General features: G+C 41.0%; 1 protein-coding gene across 1 annotated transcript in view; it reads left to right on the forward strand.

The window, feature by feature from the left end:
* The first annotated feature begins 1,030 nt into the window (after positions 1 to 1,030).
* LOC129698421 (RPA-related protein RADX-like) overlaps positions 1,031 to 18,012 on the forward strand; it is a 38,936-nt gene continuing 21,954 nt past the window's right edge. Inside the window, exons 1-6 of the mRNA XM_055637567.1 lie at positions 1,031 to 1,317; positions 7,007 to 7,088; positions 8,681 to 8,873; positions 11,830 to 11,938; positions 13,084 to 13,175; positions 16,317 to 16,439. Of these exons, the coding sequence (XP_055493542.1) occupies positions 1,031 to 1,317; positions 7,007 to 7,088; positions 8,681 to 8,873; positions 11,830 to 11,938; positions 13,084 to 13,175; positions 16,317 to 16,439 (886 nt within the window). The remainder of the gene's footprint in view (positions 1,318 to 7,006; positions 7,089 to 8,680; positions 8,874 to 11,829; positions 11,939 to 13,083; positions 13,176 to 16,316; positions 16,440 to 18,012) is intronic.

An 18,012-nucleotide genomic window follows, 5' to 3' on the forward strand; every position in this document is an offset into this window, starting at 1 on the left:
TTAAGTTCTTTTGTGAGTTCATTAAATTTATAAAACTGACATTTCTTTATTTTTTCCTAATGTACGGCCCGCAAAAATGTGCCAAATATATAACGTGGCCCTCATGCTGAAAAGTTTGGAGGCCCCTGCTCTACGATAATCCTGAACACTGGTGCTCCACAAGGATGCGTTCTCAGCCCTGTTCTTTACTCCTTGTACGCCCACGACTGTGCAGCCATGTACAAATTTAATTCTATTTTCAAATTCGCAGATGACACCATCGTGTGCCGGATATTCAAATAATGATGAGATGGAGTACAGGAAGGAGATTGAGTACCTCAACCAACCATTCTATCAATGTCAGCAAGATAAAGCAGATAGTGATTGACCAGGAAGCGAACCCCAGTTTGCATTGACGGCGCCGAAGTAGAGATTGTTGAAAACATCAAATTCCTAGAAGTCAATATCACCAACAACTTCTCCTGGACCACTCGTATTGTAACAATGATCAAGAAAGCACAGCAATGCCTCTACTTCCTTAGAAGGCTCAGGAAGTTCGGCATGTCCTCTAGAACTCTCATCAACTTCTACAGGTGCATCATAGAAAGCATTTTATCAGAATGTATCACAGCTTGGTTTGGGAATAGCTCCATCTAAAATGACAAGAAATTGCAGCTGACGAGGCCAGAACCCCCGTAGGTCAGTGGAGGCGAGGCCGGAACCCCTGTGGGCTGGAGCCTGCGGCCTAGGTCTGAGCTCGCGGCTGACGGAGTCTGGGTCAGTGGAGACCACGTCGAGGTCAGGCCCTGTGAGTCGACTGACCTATGCGACTGGGGCCTTTGTCGGCGCCACGGAGGCGTCCCGGAGAGGACCCGGCAGTGATAGTGGAGAGGTCGGTGCAGTGGTCAATGTGGGCACCGGCTGACAGACGAGAACGGACTATGTAGACTGAGGGTGCTGCTGCCGAGAGAAGGAACAAAGGAGGACCCGGAGTGGGGGGACTACCGTGAGAGACGAGGGCACCCCCATTCCATTTATACCGTTGCGGCAGATGCCACTCCACGGAGAAGCCAAGGCCAGATCCCCTGCAGGTCAAAGTCGGCGAGTCAAGTGCTCCCGAGGGTCGGAGCCCTTGGCCGGCGGAGACTATTGCCTAAGTCAGAACTCGCAGCTGATGGAGCCTGGAGATATTGGCCGAGGTCAGAGCTCGCGAATCGATGGTGCCATCCAGCTGAGGGCCTGCATCGACACCACGGAGGCGTCCGGCAGCGATAGTGGAGAGGTTGATGTGGCAGTCAATTGGGTCGCTGGCCGACGGAAGAGGACGGACCACATAGAGTGAGGATGCTGCTGCCAAAGGAAGGAGCAAAGGAGAACCCGGCGTGGAGGGACCACCGTGAGGGAGAGGGAAGAACAATTGCGATCTGAGGTGGGGCGACCATTGTGAGGGAAAGGCTAGGACAATGGACCCGGTGTGGGGGTGGGGCACTGTGAGGAGGAGGGGGGTAGAGAGTGGCGGAAGACAAGGGGGGACCTGGCGCGGATACTGTGTATACTTTGAAACTTTGTTAGCACCCTTGTGTGGCGACTTTTGCAAGCAAAGAATTTCACTGTGACTTGTCATGTGACAATAAAGTATTCATTTATTCAAGGCCAGCAGCATAATCAAGGATGAGTCGCACCCTGGCCACTCCCACTTCTCCGCTCTTCCATTGGGCAGAAGGTATAGAAGTGAGAAAACTAAAGGGCCTGTCCCACTTGGACGACCTAATCCACGAGTTTAGAAGACCCTAGACGAGTTGAAAAAAATGTCAAGGTCGTGTTGACTCGCCGAATTAAAAGACCTCCTACGACGATGTCTACGACCTCCTTCGACTATGTCTACGACCTCCTACGAATATGTCTAGGACCCCCCTCGAACTCAGTCTTTCACACCTATGACCAACTACGACTAGCTACGAGTGGAAAATGATCACATGATAAAATGATGTCATGTTTGCATTTTTTTTTCTCGGGCCAGTGACCTACCTACGACCTACCTAAGAGTAAAAAGTATCATTTTTTTCCGTGCCAACCTATTTTTTAACTCGTGTGCATCAGGCTGGAAAAAACGGCGCAACCTACTTGAGGCCACGAGTATGTGGAGATCACACACGAGCATGAGGAAGAGTTACGAAGACCTCCTATGACCTTGTGGCGACCATGCTGCGAGTATGAGTCAAGGGCAAACTCGGCAGAGGTCGCCAATTGGGTTGTGAAAGTGGGACAGGGGCTTAACCCCTCCATAATAGGGGACAGTTTCTACCCAGCTGTTTCCAGGCTACCACAACTAGAGATCAGTCATGAACTACTATTTACCTCATTGGAGACCTTTGGACCAAAGATTATAGAGCAGAGCAAGATAGACCACTCCTCCGAAATCCAATGGACTGACGTGTAGTACGTAACGGAACGTCACGGCCGCCATTTGTTTATGCCAAACGCGACATCTTTAGTAGCAGGGACGGACTCCACAGTTATACAATCTGCTCTTACATCAGGTCGCAGGGAAAAGCAAACATACTAGATGCTCCTCTAGTATCTTTGGGGGAAGAGGACGTTTCCTCCACTCCTGAGTTGATCCAGGACTGATTCTCGGTCCCCCCCCCGATACCAGATGAAGGTGGCCGGCGGGAGAGCCTCAATCGTCTGCCCGTGGTCGGTGCTCCCGAGGCAGCGGGCAACGCTCCTTTAGTATTTTTGGTGTAATCCGTTCCAAAGATTGATCCGCTTTATCATCTTTGGTGTAATCAGTGTTGTAGGGAACAGTGTTTTATATAGCATCGATCACTTCACATATTTAGCTAATATTATTGTAAATGTTATTAATATTATTGTAAATTGTAGCTCAATAAAATGGCGTCATGTCATACGACGCTTTTTTCGCAGAGTGGCGCATCTTGCTCTGCTCTAATCTTTGCTTTGGACTATCTTTGATCGGACTTTACTGGCTTTGCACTAAACATTATTCTCTTAGCATGTATCTATACACTGTATTCCCTGTATATACTGTATTCCCTTATGTATCTATACATAATGGCTTGATTGTAATCTTGTACTGTCCACTGACTGGATAACATGCACAGAAGCTTTTTGCTGTCCCTCGGTACACGTGACAGTAAACTAAACTATTTAAACAGGCTGATTTTTCTTATTTCAATGTTGGGAAAGACTTTGGTGAGTGGAGTTTAGGCCATTTGTTGGCGTATACCTGGCCTCTGAGCTGCTCTTATGGTCGTTTTTATGTGGCTGGTTGAGCCAAGCGAGATGTCAGTCAAGCGGTATAATAACATTGAGGTTTTGTCGCTGATGATGAAGCGAGAGAGCTGGATGTTAATAATATGGATACAGAAACTAATCCTCTGTGTTCGGAATTCGTAGCCAAATTGTATATTTTTAAGACTGACAAATTAAACTCTCAGCTGCCTTATGTGAGGGTGTTCGGTATGTTAATACTGAAGGTGCAGATTTTGATAATATGTAAATGTTGTAATTCAAACTGGGCCTTTGAGGAATATAATTCAGGGAAGAAAGAACTCAAGCGGGCAATTAGAAGGGCTGAAGTGGATTTTAGCAGGTCAGATTAAAGAAAATGCCACGGTTTTTTTTAATACCTATGTTAAAAACAAGTGTAACCAGGGAGTAGGTAGGGTCGTTCAAGGATAAGGGAGGGAATTTGTGCTTGGAATCGGGATGTAGGCAAGGTAGATTTTAAATTAGTACTTTGCATCTGTTTTCACCAATGAGAAGCACTTGAAGGGTAGTGAGATCAGTGTACAAATATTAATGTGCAGATTAAGGGCAGTTTGAGATTAAGAAGGAGGAGATCAAGGCTCTTGAAGAGCATTGAGGTGGATAAATCCCCAGGGTTTGATGGGATATATCCCAAGTTATTGAGGGAAATATCCCTCAATAACTTGAGATTGAGGGTTCCCAAGTTATTGAGGAATAACTCAATATTCTGTACGTCCATTCAATGATGAATCGGCGTACAGAATGGAGGTGGAGCTGCTCACAGGTTGGTGCAAATCCCACAACCTCATTCTTAACGTGGGAAAAACTAAGGAGATGGTGGTTGACTTCAGGAGGGCGGGGAAACAACACCATACACCTCTGCACATCGACGGAGCTGATGTGGAAAGGGTCAGCAGCATGAAGTTCCTAGGACTACATCTGTCTGATGACCTGACGTCCACGGCCAACACCACAGCTCTGGTCAAGAGAGCCCAGCAGCGACTTCACCCTCTCCGAAGACTACGTAAAGCAGGCCTCCCCACTACACACCTACGGACTTTTTATAGGGGGACTGTCGAGAGCACACTGACCTACGGCATCACTTCCTGGTTCGGGAGCTGCAAGGCGTACGAACGGCACCAACTAGACAGGATAGTGAAGACCGCAAGCAGGATTATTGGTGCTCCACTCCCCTTCCTGATGGACATATACAGGAAGAGATGTATCAACAGAGCCATCTCCATCATCAAAGACCCTTACTGCCCATCGCATGACATTTTCTCCATCCTCCCATCTGGGAAGAGGTACAGGAGCATTAGCTGCAAAACCAGCAGGATGCTCCTCAGCTTCTTCCCACAGGCTATAAGACTGTTAAATGGACTTTGCCCCCTGCCAAGTATCGCGCACAAACCCCCACACTGCAGCAGAGCCACTGTTGTGCCGCTGCCGGTCAGAACGGCTGTTGAATGTTTAGTAGAGTGTTAAATTTGTTCATGATACATGTATTTTTTTTATTTCTATTTATTTTTTCATGCACACTGAATGGACACTGGTTGAGCAACGTTTTTTTGTTTCCTCTGGGTATGCGAATACTCAGGAAATGACAATAAAGATATACAATACAAACAAGATAGGAGATTACAGGAGCCTCGACAAAGATCTTTAAATCATAATTGAGGTCCTGGAGGACTGGAGAGTAGCTAATGTTGTTCCTTTGCTTAAGAAGGGATGGAGAAAGAATGCAGGGAATGAAAAGTGTTTGAGCCTCACATCAGGGAAGCTATTGGAGAGGATTCTTCAGGATAGGATTTGGTCCCATTTGGAACAGAATGGGTTTATTAGGGACAATCTGCACAGCTTTGTTAACAGAGGTCATGTCTTACTAAAGGCCCTGTCCCACTTACGCGTCCTTGACACGCTAATTACGCGACCTCATCATCGCGTTGAGGCGTGACGGTCCTGCGAGAGTCGCGCGCATCTTCATGCGCCCGCACAGCCGTCTGGAGCACGTGACATCATTTGAAGATGGACACAAAATGCAGCAGTAACTCAGTGGGACCGGCAGCATCTCTGGAGAGAAGCAATGGGTAATGTTTCAGGTCGAGAATTGACCCGAAACGTCATCCATTCCTTCTCTCCAGAGATGCTGCCGGTCCCGCTGACTTACTCCTGTATTTTGTGTCTATCTTCAACTTTCTTGGCCCCGCTCTGGGAGTAGAAGTGGGGGCGGATCCGCAAAGGCCTTGAGCCCCAGGCCGAGTTCGACGATCGTTTGCCTGCTTCTGCTGCTGTTGGAGGTGAGATGTTGCGTCGTGCCAGGGTCTTGGGCCTGTCCCACTTTGGCCGTCAGTTACGCGACAGGCCGGTGGCGTGCGAAGATTTTGTTTGGTACAAAATCTCAGACCGCAGTGCGATACCGCGCACAACTCCATACCCCTCCGCACTTCTCAGTGGGACTGGCCCCGCGCGGCCAAACGATGCCCGTGCGCCTCAATGCGACGACGAGGTCGCGTAATTTGCGTGCCAAGGACACGTAAGTGGGACAGGGCCTTAACTTGATCACGTTTTTTGAGGAAGTGACAAAGGTGATCGATGAGAGAAGGGAGGTGGATGTTATCTATATGGATTTTAGTAAGGCACTAGACTAAGGGACTCATTAGGTTCCAGCTTCACAGGGGAGGGCTGGTCCCAAACGCAATATTCCACCGCTCCACCAATTCCAATATACACACACACTCACACACATACACTCACACACACACATACAGACTCACATACACACACATATACACTCAGACACACACACATATACACTCTCAGACTCACACACACTGACTCACACACCGTAGATATGACAGTAAACTTTCTTGAATCTACTCATGGCTGAGCGCGGCCTTTGCACTGTGGGGCTTCCGCAGTCAGCGGCACTTCCGCAATCAGCGTGACCTCTGCACTTACCGGAAATTATGCCATCAGCGCGACCTCTGCACTCACCAGAAGTTTCGCAATCAACGCGACCTGTCCATTAAGCGGAAGTCACGAAATTAGCGGGACTTTTGGACTAAACACAGTTGGACCTAATAAAGCATTGCAGTTTCCAGCACAGGCAGGGCTGCTGGCAAACAACTCACGGCATTGTCATTCCATTTCATTTCCAATTAAGCATTGCATTTTCAAGCACAGGCAGGGCAGCAGGCCAAACAACTCATGGCAGTCATTAAGGGCTAACAAATCATTTATTGCAAGTACATTGCAGACTCGCAGTTCAGTTGATTCACAGCTTAGAATGACAGTCGTGGCCTCTCCCTCGCGATCTTGCATAGTGACTGACTCACGTACAGGCATCCGGAGTTTTGAATTACAATCAATTGGGGTTGCCCCAACGCAGGAAGGATGTGGACCCCCCCCCCCCCCCCCCCCCCCCCACAACTGCGCGTTGAGGGGACGGGTCCCACTTGGTCTAGTAATCAAATAAAATTATGAGATGCATAAATATGGTAGCCATTCAGAATCCTTTCCACAGGAAATATCAAATACTTACATCTTTCAGATGAGAGGGGCAGAGTTTTAAGGAGATGTGTGGGATACGTTTTTTCATACACGCGGTGTGAATGCCTGGAACGTGCTGCTGCGGCTACTGGTGGAGGAAGGTATAGTGGAATTTAAGATATGTGGATTGAACAGGAATGGATTATATGCAGGCAGATGGTTAAATCTAGATTTGTTCTTTTTTTAATAAATTTATCATATACAGGTCTGAGAATAATCACGCTAACGGAGTTAGTACTTGCCTGGAGAGGAGGGTTGAAATTGGCTCCACTGTTGGTGAGAATAATGTATAAATCCAGATTACGGCATTATGGAAAAACTGCCAAGAACATTGATTGGCCTTATAAGGCAAGGCCTTCTTATGATTTCTACTTTACTATAAATGGATTGAAAGTGTAACTTTATCAAAGGATTACGTTTTCTAAATTTAAGATTGCTGTTATCTGGAAGGAATGAAATTGAAGATTTAAATATAACAAAAATTAGCTGAAATGTAGTATATTTGTTTTAAATCCTCACCCCTCATGCAAAGAACATGATATTAATTAGTAGGACTGGATGTTACAATCCCTAAGGTTTTTCACTACAATTGACATTTGATATTCTTGGGGGTGACCACTAGGTGATTTTGCTACCAACCAGACACATCTTTAGTTGTGTACCTCAACGTCACTGGGTGTTTCGGCCTTTTATCACAAGACACCCTCAGTCGAGGCAGGCCCCACCGCAGGGTGATCAGCCCTGGGTGTGTGTCTTATGGTTAGCCTCTAGATGGTCAGTCGTGGCAGCCCAGACAGCATCTTTTCTCTTCAGCCACAGCCAGTGACTGCTCCATTCTGCTTTTTTCCTTCCATCTTCCTCTCTACCGCTGACTGTGGCTGGTTGGGCTCTGGACTCGTGTCCGTTGGTGGGACAGTACTTGGTTGAGCTTGGCCTGGGATGCTGATACCCTGTGGACTGTGGTAGTTAACCTGCCACTGGGCTTCACTCGACTGATTTGGCCTACCTCTTAGAAGGTAATGGTCAATGTGAAGCCCCACACCAAGCTCTCCCAGGCACTTTTCCCTGTCCTGGTGGATCTTGAGACCCTTCTCTGATGTTATCTTTTCCCAGCCATAAATGCAGCTTCATAACTTTATGTCCTGCCGGGGCTGCTGCTCTGTCAATTGCTGTGCTAGTTCTTCATATTCATAGTAGATTCCCTCCATAGCAATATAAGGGTGGATCCAAAACGCTGATTAGCGATGGATCCTGCTGGCATGAGGAGCTAGCCCATGCCAGCCCCAGTGGGGTCTATTCCTTCCGGTCAGCAGTCTCTCCAGGCCGTCACTAGGCCTTTCCCAGGTTGTCAGCTGCCCTTTCGCAGAGATGATTTTGCTACCAATCAGATATATAGCATGTTAGAAAAAATCCCTCAGTAAAACATTATATTATTATGTACTGCTTGTTTGCTTGCACATTATGCTTGTTAGTTGACAACATTACCTGGTACAGTGGTTATTACTGCTACCTCACTGTTTCAAGGACCCACTTTTGATCCTGACGTTGGGTGCTGTCTTGGGGAAATTACGTTATTCCTGTGAACACATGGGTTTCTTCTCATATCCCAAAGATGTGATCGGTAGATTAAAAATTACAAGTTATATACCACTGTTTAAAAGTTTTGAAATACTCTCCACACCTACCAATTTTACCATGCTTTTGCTTCCCCCCCCCCCCCCCCCCCCCCCCCCCCCCCCCTTCATACCTTTTATTAGCATTGTTACATTCATGGAGTATTTTCGGACATTTTCAAATCTTGGTTGGAGCAGCATATAATGTATGTCATTTTTTGATGTTATTTTGACTGCTAAACTTTATGAAATATCTTATTTTATAGGCACACTTTGATGTTGGTGACTGTTCAGGTATGGTGTCAATGTTTCTGTGGAACTCGTATTGCCCAAGATTCTTCAGGAGTCTTGAGGTTGGGTCAGTAATATTTGTGAAGCAGTACTCTGTGAAGGATGCATATCAGAAGAGAAAGCAACCAGCTTCATCCTACCCAGACTTAAAAATCCATGATGAAATAGGTAATGTGATAATGTTCTATTTGTAAAAATAAATTGTAGGACATTGAAAGAGAATTTTCTTTGTATGGATGATATTGTGCAGTAAGAATGAACAGGTTGAAAGTGATTTGATCATTGCGTAACTGCTGTGGCTGGTCTCCCATACTAAATAAAGCTTACAAAATCTTTCATAATGTCCATTATGTAATGGATTGAAGATTATGTATAAAAATAAAAATGTAGTGCAAAAAACACAAAGTGCTGGAAACACAATAGGTCAAGCAGCACCTGTGCAAAGGACAGAGATAACATTTCAGGTTGAATACCCTTTGTCAAATATTCTAATGAAGGGCCTTTGAACTAAAATGTAAATTCTGTTTCTCTTTGTACGGATGCTGCCTAAATGGGCGATCCAGTTTTTTTTTTTAGATTTAGCATTTAAATATTCTTTTTATGGAATGTTGGTCTTTGGTAACCTCTTTAATTTATTTACTGCTAGTTAGAAAGACTGACTGGCTTAGCATCTTATGTTAATAGTTTTATTTTTTGCATCAATTTCATTTGAAATAAAGTGGACATGTTTCTGGATGACATAAAATAAAGTTTCAGTGCCCTCCATAATGTTTGGGACAAAGACCCTTCATTTATTTATTTGCCTCTGTACTCCACAATTTGTGATTAGTAATAGTAAAAATCATGTAGTTAAAGTGCACATTGTCAGATTTTATTGAAGGGTATTTTTATACATTTTGGTTTCTCCATGTAGAAATTACAGCTGGGTTTATACATAGTCCCCCACATTTCAGGGCACCATAATGTTTGGGACACATGGCTTCACAGGTGTTTGTAATTGCTCAGGTGTGTTTAAATGCCTCTTTAATGCAGGTATAAGAGAGCTCTCAGCACCTAGTCTTTCCTCCAGTCTTTCCTTCACCTTTGGAAACTTTTATTGCTCTATCAACATGAGGACCAAAGTTGTGCCAATGAAAGTCAAAGAAACCATTATGAGAATGAGAAACAAAAATAAAACTGTTAGAGACATCAGCCAAACCTTAGGCTTACCAAAATCAACCGTTTGGAACATCATTAAGAAGAAAGAGAGCACTGGTGAGCTTACTCATCGCAACGGGACTGGCAGGCCAAGGAAGACCTCCACAGCTGATGACAAGAATTCTCTCTATATTAAAGAAAAATCCTCAAACATCTGTTTGACTGCAAGATGCAAACACTGGTTACCCCCAAAATAGGATGGCCCGGTTACAGTTTGCCAACAAGTACTTAAAAGAGCAACCACAGTTCTGGATAAAGGTCTTGTGGACAGATGAGATGAAGATTAACATATCAGAGTGATGCCAAGAGCAAAATATGGAGAAGAGAAGGAACTGCCCAAGATCCAAACCATACCACCTCATCTGTGAAACACGGTGGTGGGGGTGTTATGGTCTGGGCATGTATGGCTGCTAAAGGTACTGGCTCACTAATCTTCATTGATGATACAACTGCTGATAGCAGTAGCATAATGATTTTTGAAGTGTATAGACACATCCTATATGCTCAAGTTTAAACAAATGCCTCAAAACTCATTGGCCGGCGGTTCATTCTACAGCAAGACAATGATCCTAAACATACTGCTGAAGCAACAAAGGAGTTTTTCAAATCTAAAAAATGGTCAATTCTTGAGTGGCCAAGTCAATCACCCAATCTGAACCCAATTGAGCATACCTTTTATTTGCTGAAGAGAAAACTGAAGGGGACTAGCCCCCAAAAGAAGCATAAGCTAAAGATGGCTGCAATACAGGCCTGGCAGAGCATCATCAGAGAAGACACCCAGCGACTGATGATGTCCATGAATCACAGACTTCAAGCAGTCATTGCATGTAAAGGATATGCAACAAAATACTAAACATGACTATTTTCATTTACATTACTTCGCTGTGTCCCAAACATTATAGTGCCCTGAAATGGGAGGACTATGTAGAAGCACTGCTGTAATTTCTTCATGGAGAAACCAAAATGTATAAAAATGGCGGGTTACACAGAAAAGCTGGAGAAACTCAGCGGGTATTTAAAATCTGACAATGTACAATTCTTCCCTTCCCTCTCGGTCTTTCAGTTTAACCACATGTGATTTTTTTTTTTTTTTTTCTATTACAAATCTCAAATTGTGGAGTACTGAGGCAAATAAATAAATGATGGGTCTTTGTCCCAAACATTATGAAGGGCACCATATGTGTCAATATCACAAAAAAAAATTTAATTATGTCTTCTATTGGTCTCAATTACTGACCAGGTCATTACTTCTGTTTAATTCTCCTGAATCGTGTTCTTTTAACCTAACAAATGGATTTGACAGCAGAGTTTAATTAAAAAAAATAAGCCCCACACAGGCCACAAACATCTTTAGTTTCCAATTTTGAATACTTAAAGTCTTATTTTCTGAAAATATTTTTTGGGAAAAAAACATTGCTACCAGAAGATGAATGTATACCATTTTCAATGTAATTGACTGGAGCAGTACACTTGAATCTTTTATGTATAAGCAAGCTGAACAAACAAGATAGCAGTCCACATTTATACTAACAGTAGTTAGGAAAATATCAACTCCAAACCATTGGTTTTTGGGGAGGTGACTCCTTCAATAATTTCTTAACAGAAATATGAAAGGATAACAAAGAGAATTTAGCAGATAAATTTAATCATTTTATTTATGAAAGTGTGTATTTCTTTAATTTTGGTTACTCAGTATTTCAGTTACTGAGGAAAATAATGATAAAAAAATAATTGGCATCAAATTACAATTATGTTGATATTATGGATCATTAACTTTGTTGATATGAAAACAGAACAACAGTACATCAAATATATGTAAACTTGAACTTGGTTAATGGATTATAATACCTGTAGATATTTTCCAGTAAATTTAGGTTTTATAGACAGAATAATCTTATTATAGGTTTACATTTCTGTTGTATTGCAGAGATTTCTTTGAACTCTTGGAAATCAGCAGCTGATATCAAGGTTATTCCACCAAGACAAATTAAACCTGAGTGGAAACTTCCTGAAATTAAGTATCGGTTTATTACAAGGTGAGCCACAATTGCAATGGTTTTCGAAATATGTACTCACTCACAAATTATTAATAAAGAGGAAACACTTTTATTTAAAATATTAAATTTAAAATAAATTTAATTCCATATCCACTCTATTTTAGTTGTCTCATATTAGTGGAATTCAATTACATGTAAGTTTTAATTCTTTGAAATTAGTTTTCATCAAGAATTATTTTATTTGTTTAAATAATTTGTGAAGAGGGAGTCCTGGAGAAATAGTTGACATATCCTCTGATCTGCTGGCCAATATCATAGGATTCTGAAGGCATCTGTAGAAATGATGAAAGCATTATGTGTAATCTTCCAGAATTTCAAATTCAAATTCCAGAGGCTATTTCAAAAAGCATTCAATACTGAAAATTTCTGGATATCTGCACAATTAGGAGAGCAAAATATATAATACCCTTCATTACAAATAGATTGGTGTATATATGTAAAGAAATCCATTTATTAGTAATTATTTAGAAGCATTGTAAGACACATTTGAGATCAGTGTACAGTTCTTTTAAAGGAAGTTCTTTAGATTTGACATCTGACGAAGATTTGAGTACATTAGGCCTACATACCCCACTAGAAGAATGAAAGTTAGGAAATAATTCCTGAGGGATTTGAGAATGTAAATGTTGATCTTTCGCCAAGAGAGGGCATATACAATAGTTTCAAATTATCAAGATGGCCATTTAGGGCTGAGCGTAAGGGAGTCTCAACCCCAATCCTTTTTATTGAGACAGTTCTTTGGATACCAAGGGAATTATGAACATACTGAAAGAAGATGCAGCAGAGGTAGACAATCAGTTATGATATTTTGAATGGGATATGAAATCCTGTATCTTTTTTGATTACGTACACTGTACTTACAATATTTTTTTCGTTAAGTATATTTCTAATTGACATTACGAAGAATTTAAAATAAATTACAGAGGTTCCAAGAATTTCTCAATCACCCATGTAAGTACGTAGCCATGTGTTTGATAATGCTATTTGTTTAAAAACATGAACCAAAGTAATACAATATTTTCTATGACAAAATAAGCTATCATTCTCTTAGATTTTTTTTAACCAAATCTGGTATATATAGGAGAATAATGAATTCTAATTGTAAAACAATATATTTTTCTCAGGGATAGGCTTGACACTGCGTCTACTAGTTATGTTTGTGATGTCATAGGCCTTGTCACTTTTGTTGGAAGATGTGAAAGAATCAGAAAAACAGGTAATGTGTCCACAGTGCTTATTTGAAAAATAAGTAATATTCTTTATTTTGAATCTTCCATTCACCGTGAAAGGATAGATTAGTCTGACATGATGGCTTCTGTTGAAACCATATTTGAGGACGGGTAGAAATATTGTTTATGCCACTGAAGACAGGCAATCTTGCACATGCTATCCTGTACTGTTGACGATTGAAATTATTTTTATTTGACTCGGCTGCCCTTTTCAGGATATGCAAATGCTGTAAACATTTTCATGCTTCAAGACATGCAGAATACATCAGTTCTTGGAATTTAGAATAGAAAAAAAACCTGCTCTATATTTCTGACATTCTTCAAGCAAGCACATTAACAATTATCTATCTGCCGTGTCAGAACTGTCAAAACCAATCTCTTTTAAGATGTCATCAGCACTCTCTGGTATCATAATTTCTACATGAATCAGAATTAAATATTTAATTTCTCCCATTGATAATTTGAAGTTAAATATTATGTTGGCTGCTACTCATTCTTGAATAAGTCCATGACATCTTGTCTATGTCTATAGAGGTCGCTGATTCTGGCTTTGATCGTTCCATCCAATCAGATTACAGAGGTGTATGAATAACATAGCATCAGTGGATCTTGATTTCAAGATACTCTTCTTTTGCTTCCTCTATTTTAGCTTCCTCAAGTTTCGTTTTTTATGCGGATTTGCCAAACAGGATGATTCTATGTTTGTTGTTTCTAGTTGTGTATGTCATTCCTGAAGAGTTTCAAGATGGTTCCAAGAGAGTCTTTAAATATTTTTGTCTGTCCATTACATGATCGTTTGGCCTCAGTCAGCATAAAGTAGCTGCTTCGGTTTTGTGTCTTTATCGTTTATCTGTGCACTGTCCATGTCTCGCAAACTTAGAGTAAGGTCAGATTCTCAATCAACCGCAGGCCCATTTCCTCTGTTGGTATTGCATCTTCTCCACATGATAATTGTGACACTGACGTTTAAACTTTCATCGGGTTGAAGCAAGAGCAAGGTTTACTGGGAACTGCAGCATGCAATCTATTACTTCACTAATTCTAGATGGTCTATTGGGACAGAATTGAAATATTTAGCCCATCTCTCAAAGATATGTTCTTTTTCGGTGATGGAACGTCCATGGAATGTGAACTTGCAGCATCAAGATCTTTGCTATATTTTAAACCAAAAGTTTCAACGTTATACTGTTGCATTAGGGGACTAGCGTTATCAAGTGCAAATAATTCCTCTGAACATTAAAAAAATCTCAAATCCCAATTAAGTACCTTGAATAATTTGAAGCCTTTTGAACATAGCCCCTTCTCAGGAGGAGTGGGTAACCCAGATATTGTTCTTGATGACACAATTAATCGTCACAATAAGCTATTAATTAACTTTTAAAGTAGGCTAATAGCATTTTTTTTTGTAATCCCCTTTGTTCATTTATTTGCTGTTATCAGTTCAGCTGAATTTGGTTCTCTTCCAGCTTCATTCCTCTGAATTTGATCATCTCTTTGCCTTGCTTAATTCTTCAAGAAATTGACCATTTGATCTTACAATGCGCCATGCAAAAGGTTGATGTACTGATGTCCTATTATCCAATAAACCATTATGAGCTGACATACTGTTTATTCTAGATTCTCACACTACTTCATGAATAGATTAAAAATCACAAGTATGAATCTTCGTAATGTATCAAATTCCTTATGATCCTTTTGTATGTAAACTAATTGGAATTGGTGCCAATTAGGTTGTCATTGTTTTCTGTCGGTTTGATGACATGAGGTTGGGAGGTCATGTTGCAGTTGTATAAGACGTTGGTGAGACGACATTTAGAATATTGTGTTCAGTTCTGGGCATTATGTTGTAGGAAATATATTGTCAAGCTTGAAAGGGTTCGGAGAAGATTTACGGATGCGTGAGATATAGGGAGAGGTTGAGTAGACTGGGTCTCTATTCCATGGATGCAGAAGGATGAGGGGTGTTCTTATAGAGCTGTATAAAGTCATGTGAGGAATAGTTCAGGGTGATGCACAGAGTCTCTTGCCCAGAGTAGGGGAATCTAGGACCAGAGGACATAGGTTCAAGGTGAAGGGGAAAGATTTAATAGGAATCTGAGGGGTCACTTTTTCACACAAAGGATGGTGAGCGTATGGAACAAGCTGCCAGATGAGGTAGTTGAGGCTGGGACTACCCCAATATTTAAGAAACAGTTAAACAGGTACATGGATAGGACAGGTTTGGAGGGATATGGACCAAGCGCAGGCAGTTGGGACGAGTGTAGCTGGGACATATTGACTGTTGTGGGCAAGTTGGGCCAAAGGCCTGTTTCCACACTATATCACTCTATGATTCTATGATTTTGGTGTTGTGTCTACTTTTCAAGGTTCTTTGAAAATATAAATGAAACACTGCAATTTGTACACTAGATGTAACTTCAAGTATTTCTGATTGGCAAATCCTTATTTTACTCACTTGTATTGACTTTGCTGTTCTCACTTGGTGGTCCAGTACACTTTTACATACGTATTCAAATGAATCAATTTTATGCATTTAGCACTTATACATACGTATAAGTACTAAATGCATAAAATTGATTCATTGGAATCATTAAATTGTCGTTCTATAGTTTTTCCCACGTAAGGGTAATTGAGATGTAATTCCAAACACGTTGATTCATGGATACTCAAAATTATTATTTGATTTATCTTGGTCTATTTCCAGTGAATAAATTATCCATTTTCTTAAATTGGTGCTTTGAACAAATGAATCTGGAATACATTTAGAATGACAAAAAATGTACATATTTAAATTCATTCTTTAAATGGTCAGCGTTGTATTTATTTTTAATATTTTGATCTTGCACAGAGAATTTCTGTTTTTAATTTGGGTGGAGGGAAGTGGTGGGGTTGTTTGATTACTTTGAGTTTAGATTCAGGTCAACAAAATTGGGGGAGTTGTAGAAACCAGTCCTATGCACGCATTGGCGCACCGTTTTCTTTCTTCATTATCATTTTTCACTTATCCGTGGCATTTGAAAAATGAAAATGATTTCAACCATGAATAACTTTCCACAATAAAATTACTTTTCTGGAATTTGTGACAATTATATAATTTTATTCATGTTTCTATTGCCCATTATGTGTAGAAGATGGTGATGAATTTTGGGTTCGACGATTTGTTGAAATGGTGGATGAAACTAGTGCAAAACCATTTGTTCTGGAACTTTACTGCACATCCCAACCAGAAATTTACGAACGGCTTCACCCAGGTAACAAACTTTGGATATGTTTCTCACAGATATCATATACTTATTTTTATTACTGTAATGATAGAGTAAATTAACAGAGCCTTTGTCAGTATACTCAAAATGCTGTGCCCTATCGCTGGCCAGGAAGTTAATTTATTTTCTTGCTATATCACAGTGTATTGCTGAAAATTTATTTTAATTACTGAGGTATATATTTAATAGCTTGAATTAATGCTTTGATAATAAACGCAGAAAAACTATATGAAACAGCAACTTGGGATATATGCACATGTGGAAATCCCAAAATTGCATTCAGTGATTCAGTACACCTCTGCTGGCTGTGCTGATGAATGTTAAAATGAATATGAGAGTCGTATATGAATTTGGGCTAGTTGTCCATTATCTACAAAGTCTGAAGAGGCACATAGAATGTTTCCTCTCACCAGAATAAGATTTTAATGGAAAAGTAGGGGTGCAAGATTTCAAGTAGCAAATTTAAAATCGCTTACTAATTTTAAAGTAAATATACTAGAAATACTCAGCAGGTAATTTCCAAGGATACTGATATTATATAATCAGCCATGATCTCATTGAATGGCGGTGCTGCTCGAAGGACCGAATGGTTTGCTCCTGCACATATTTTTCTATGTTTCTATGTCAACTGTGGAGAGACAAGCAGAGCTAAAGACCCTTTATCATAAATGAGTGACACAGGGAACTGAAGATTTGTCTCAACTTGTAATGTCACCTATCAATTTCCTCCACAGATGCTGCCTGAATCGTTGAGTTACTCTAGCTGTGTTTTGTTAAGAAAATAAATTAAGCTTGTTAAGCTGCAGGGAGGATGGGACAGGGAGATGTCGTTCATAGGGTAAAATCAGGGCGACGTGGGGATAAACTGTAAACAAGGCTATCTGGCCAATGAATGAAAGGAACAGTTAGCGAAGAAAGCATAGATGTAAGAACTAATTTCAAAAGATTTTAAATATTTCTGGTAACTGGGATGTGAACGTAAGAGGTATGATTTGTAAGTCTGTATAATGACACAAACAATGGTGTTGTGGATAGCGAGGAAGGTTGTCTAAAGCTATAGCAAATAAAAGGTTGGGTGGAGTAATAGCAGATGGAATATAATTCTGGAAAGTATAAGGTTATGCATTTTGGGAAGTCAAGTAGAGATAAGAAATAGTAGGGCATTAAAAAATGTTGAACACAATGGGGTTCAAGTCCACAGTTCCATGAACTGGCAATGCAAAAAGATAGGGTAGTGAAAAAGGCCAGTGCCATGCTGCCATCATTAGGCCAGGGAATAGAATATACAAGTTGGGACATTATGTGGTAAGTTTATAACTTGTTTTAACTGCATTTAGAGCATAGTGTGCTGTTCTGGTCATATACAATAGGAAGAATGTAGTTGTTCTGGAAGGAATACTGAGGAGATTCACCTGGATCGGAGGAGTTTACTTAAGGGAAGAGATCAGATGACCTGGGTTTGTTTTCCATGTCGTAAAGGAGGCTGATAGTTGTATATAAAACTATACAAGGCATTGATAGGATAGATAAAATCATTTTTTGTTCGTAGTGTTATCAAAAA

This window comes from Leucoraja erinacea, chromosome 6 (assembly GCF_028641065.1).
Source record: "Leucoraja erinacea ecotype New England chromosome 6, Leri_hhj_1, whole genome shotgun sequence".
In the NCBI taxonomy this organism is placed as follows: Eukaryota; Metazoa; Chordata; class Chondrichthyes; order Rajiformes; family Rajidae; genus Leucoraja; species Leucoraja erinaceus.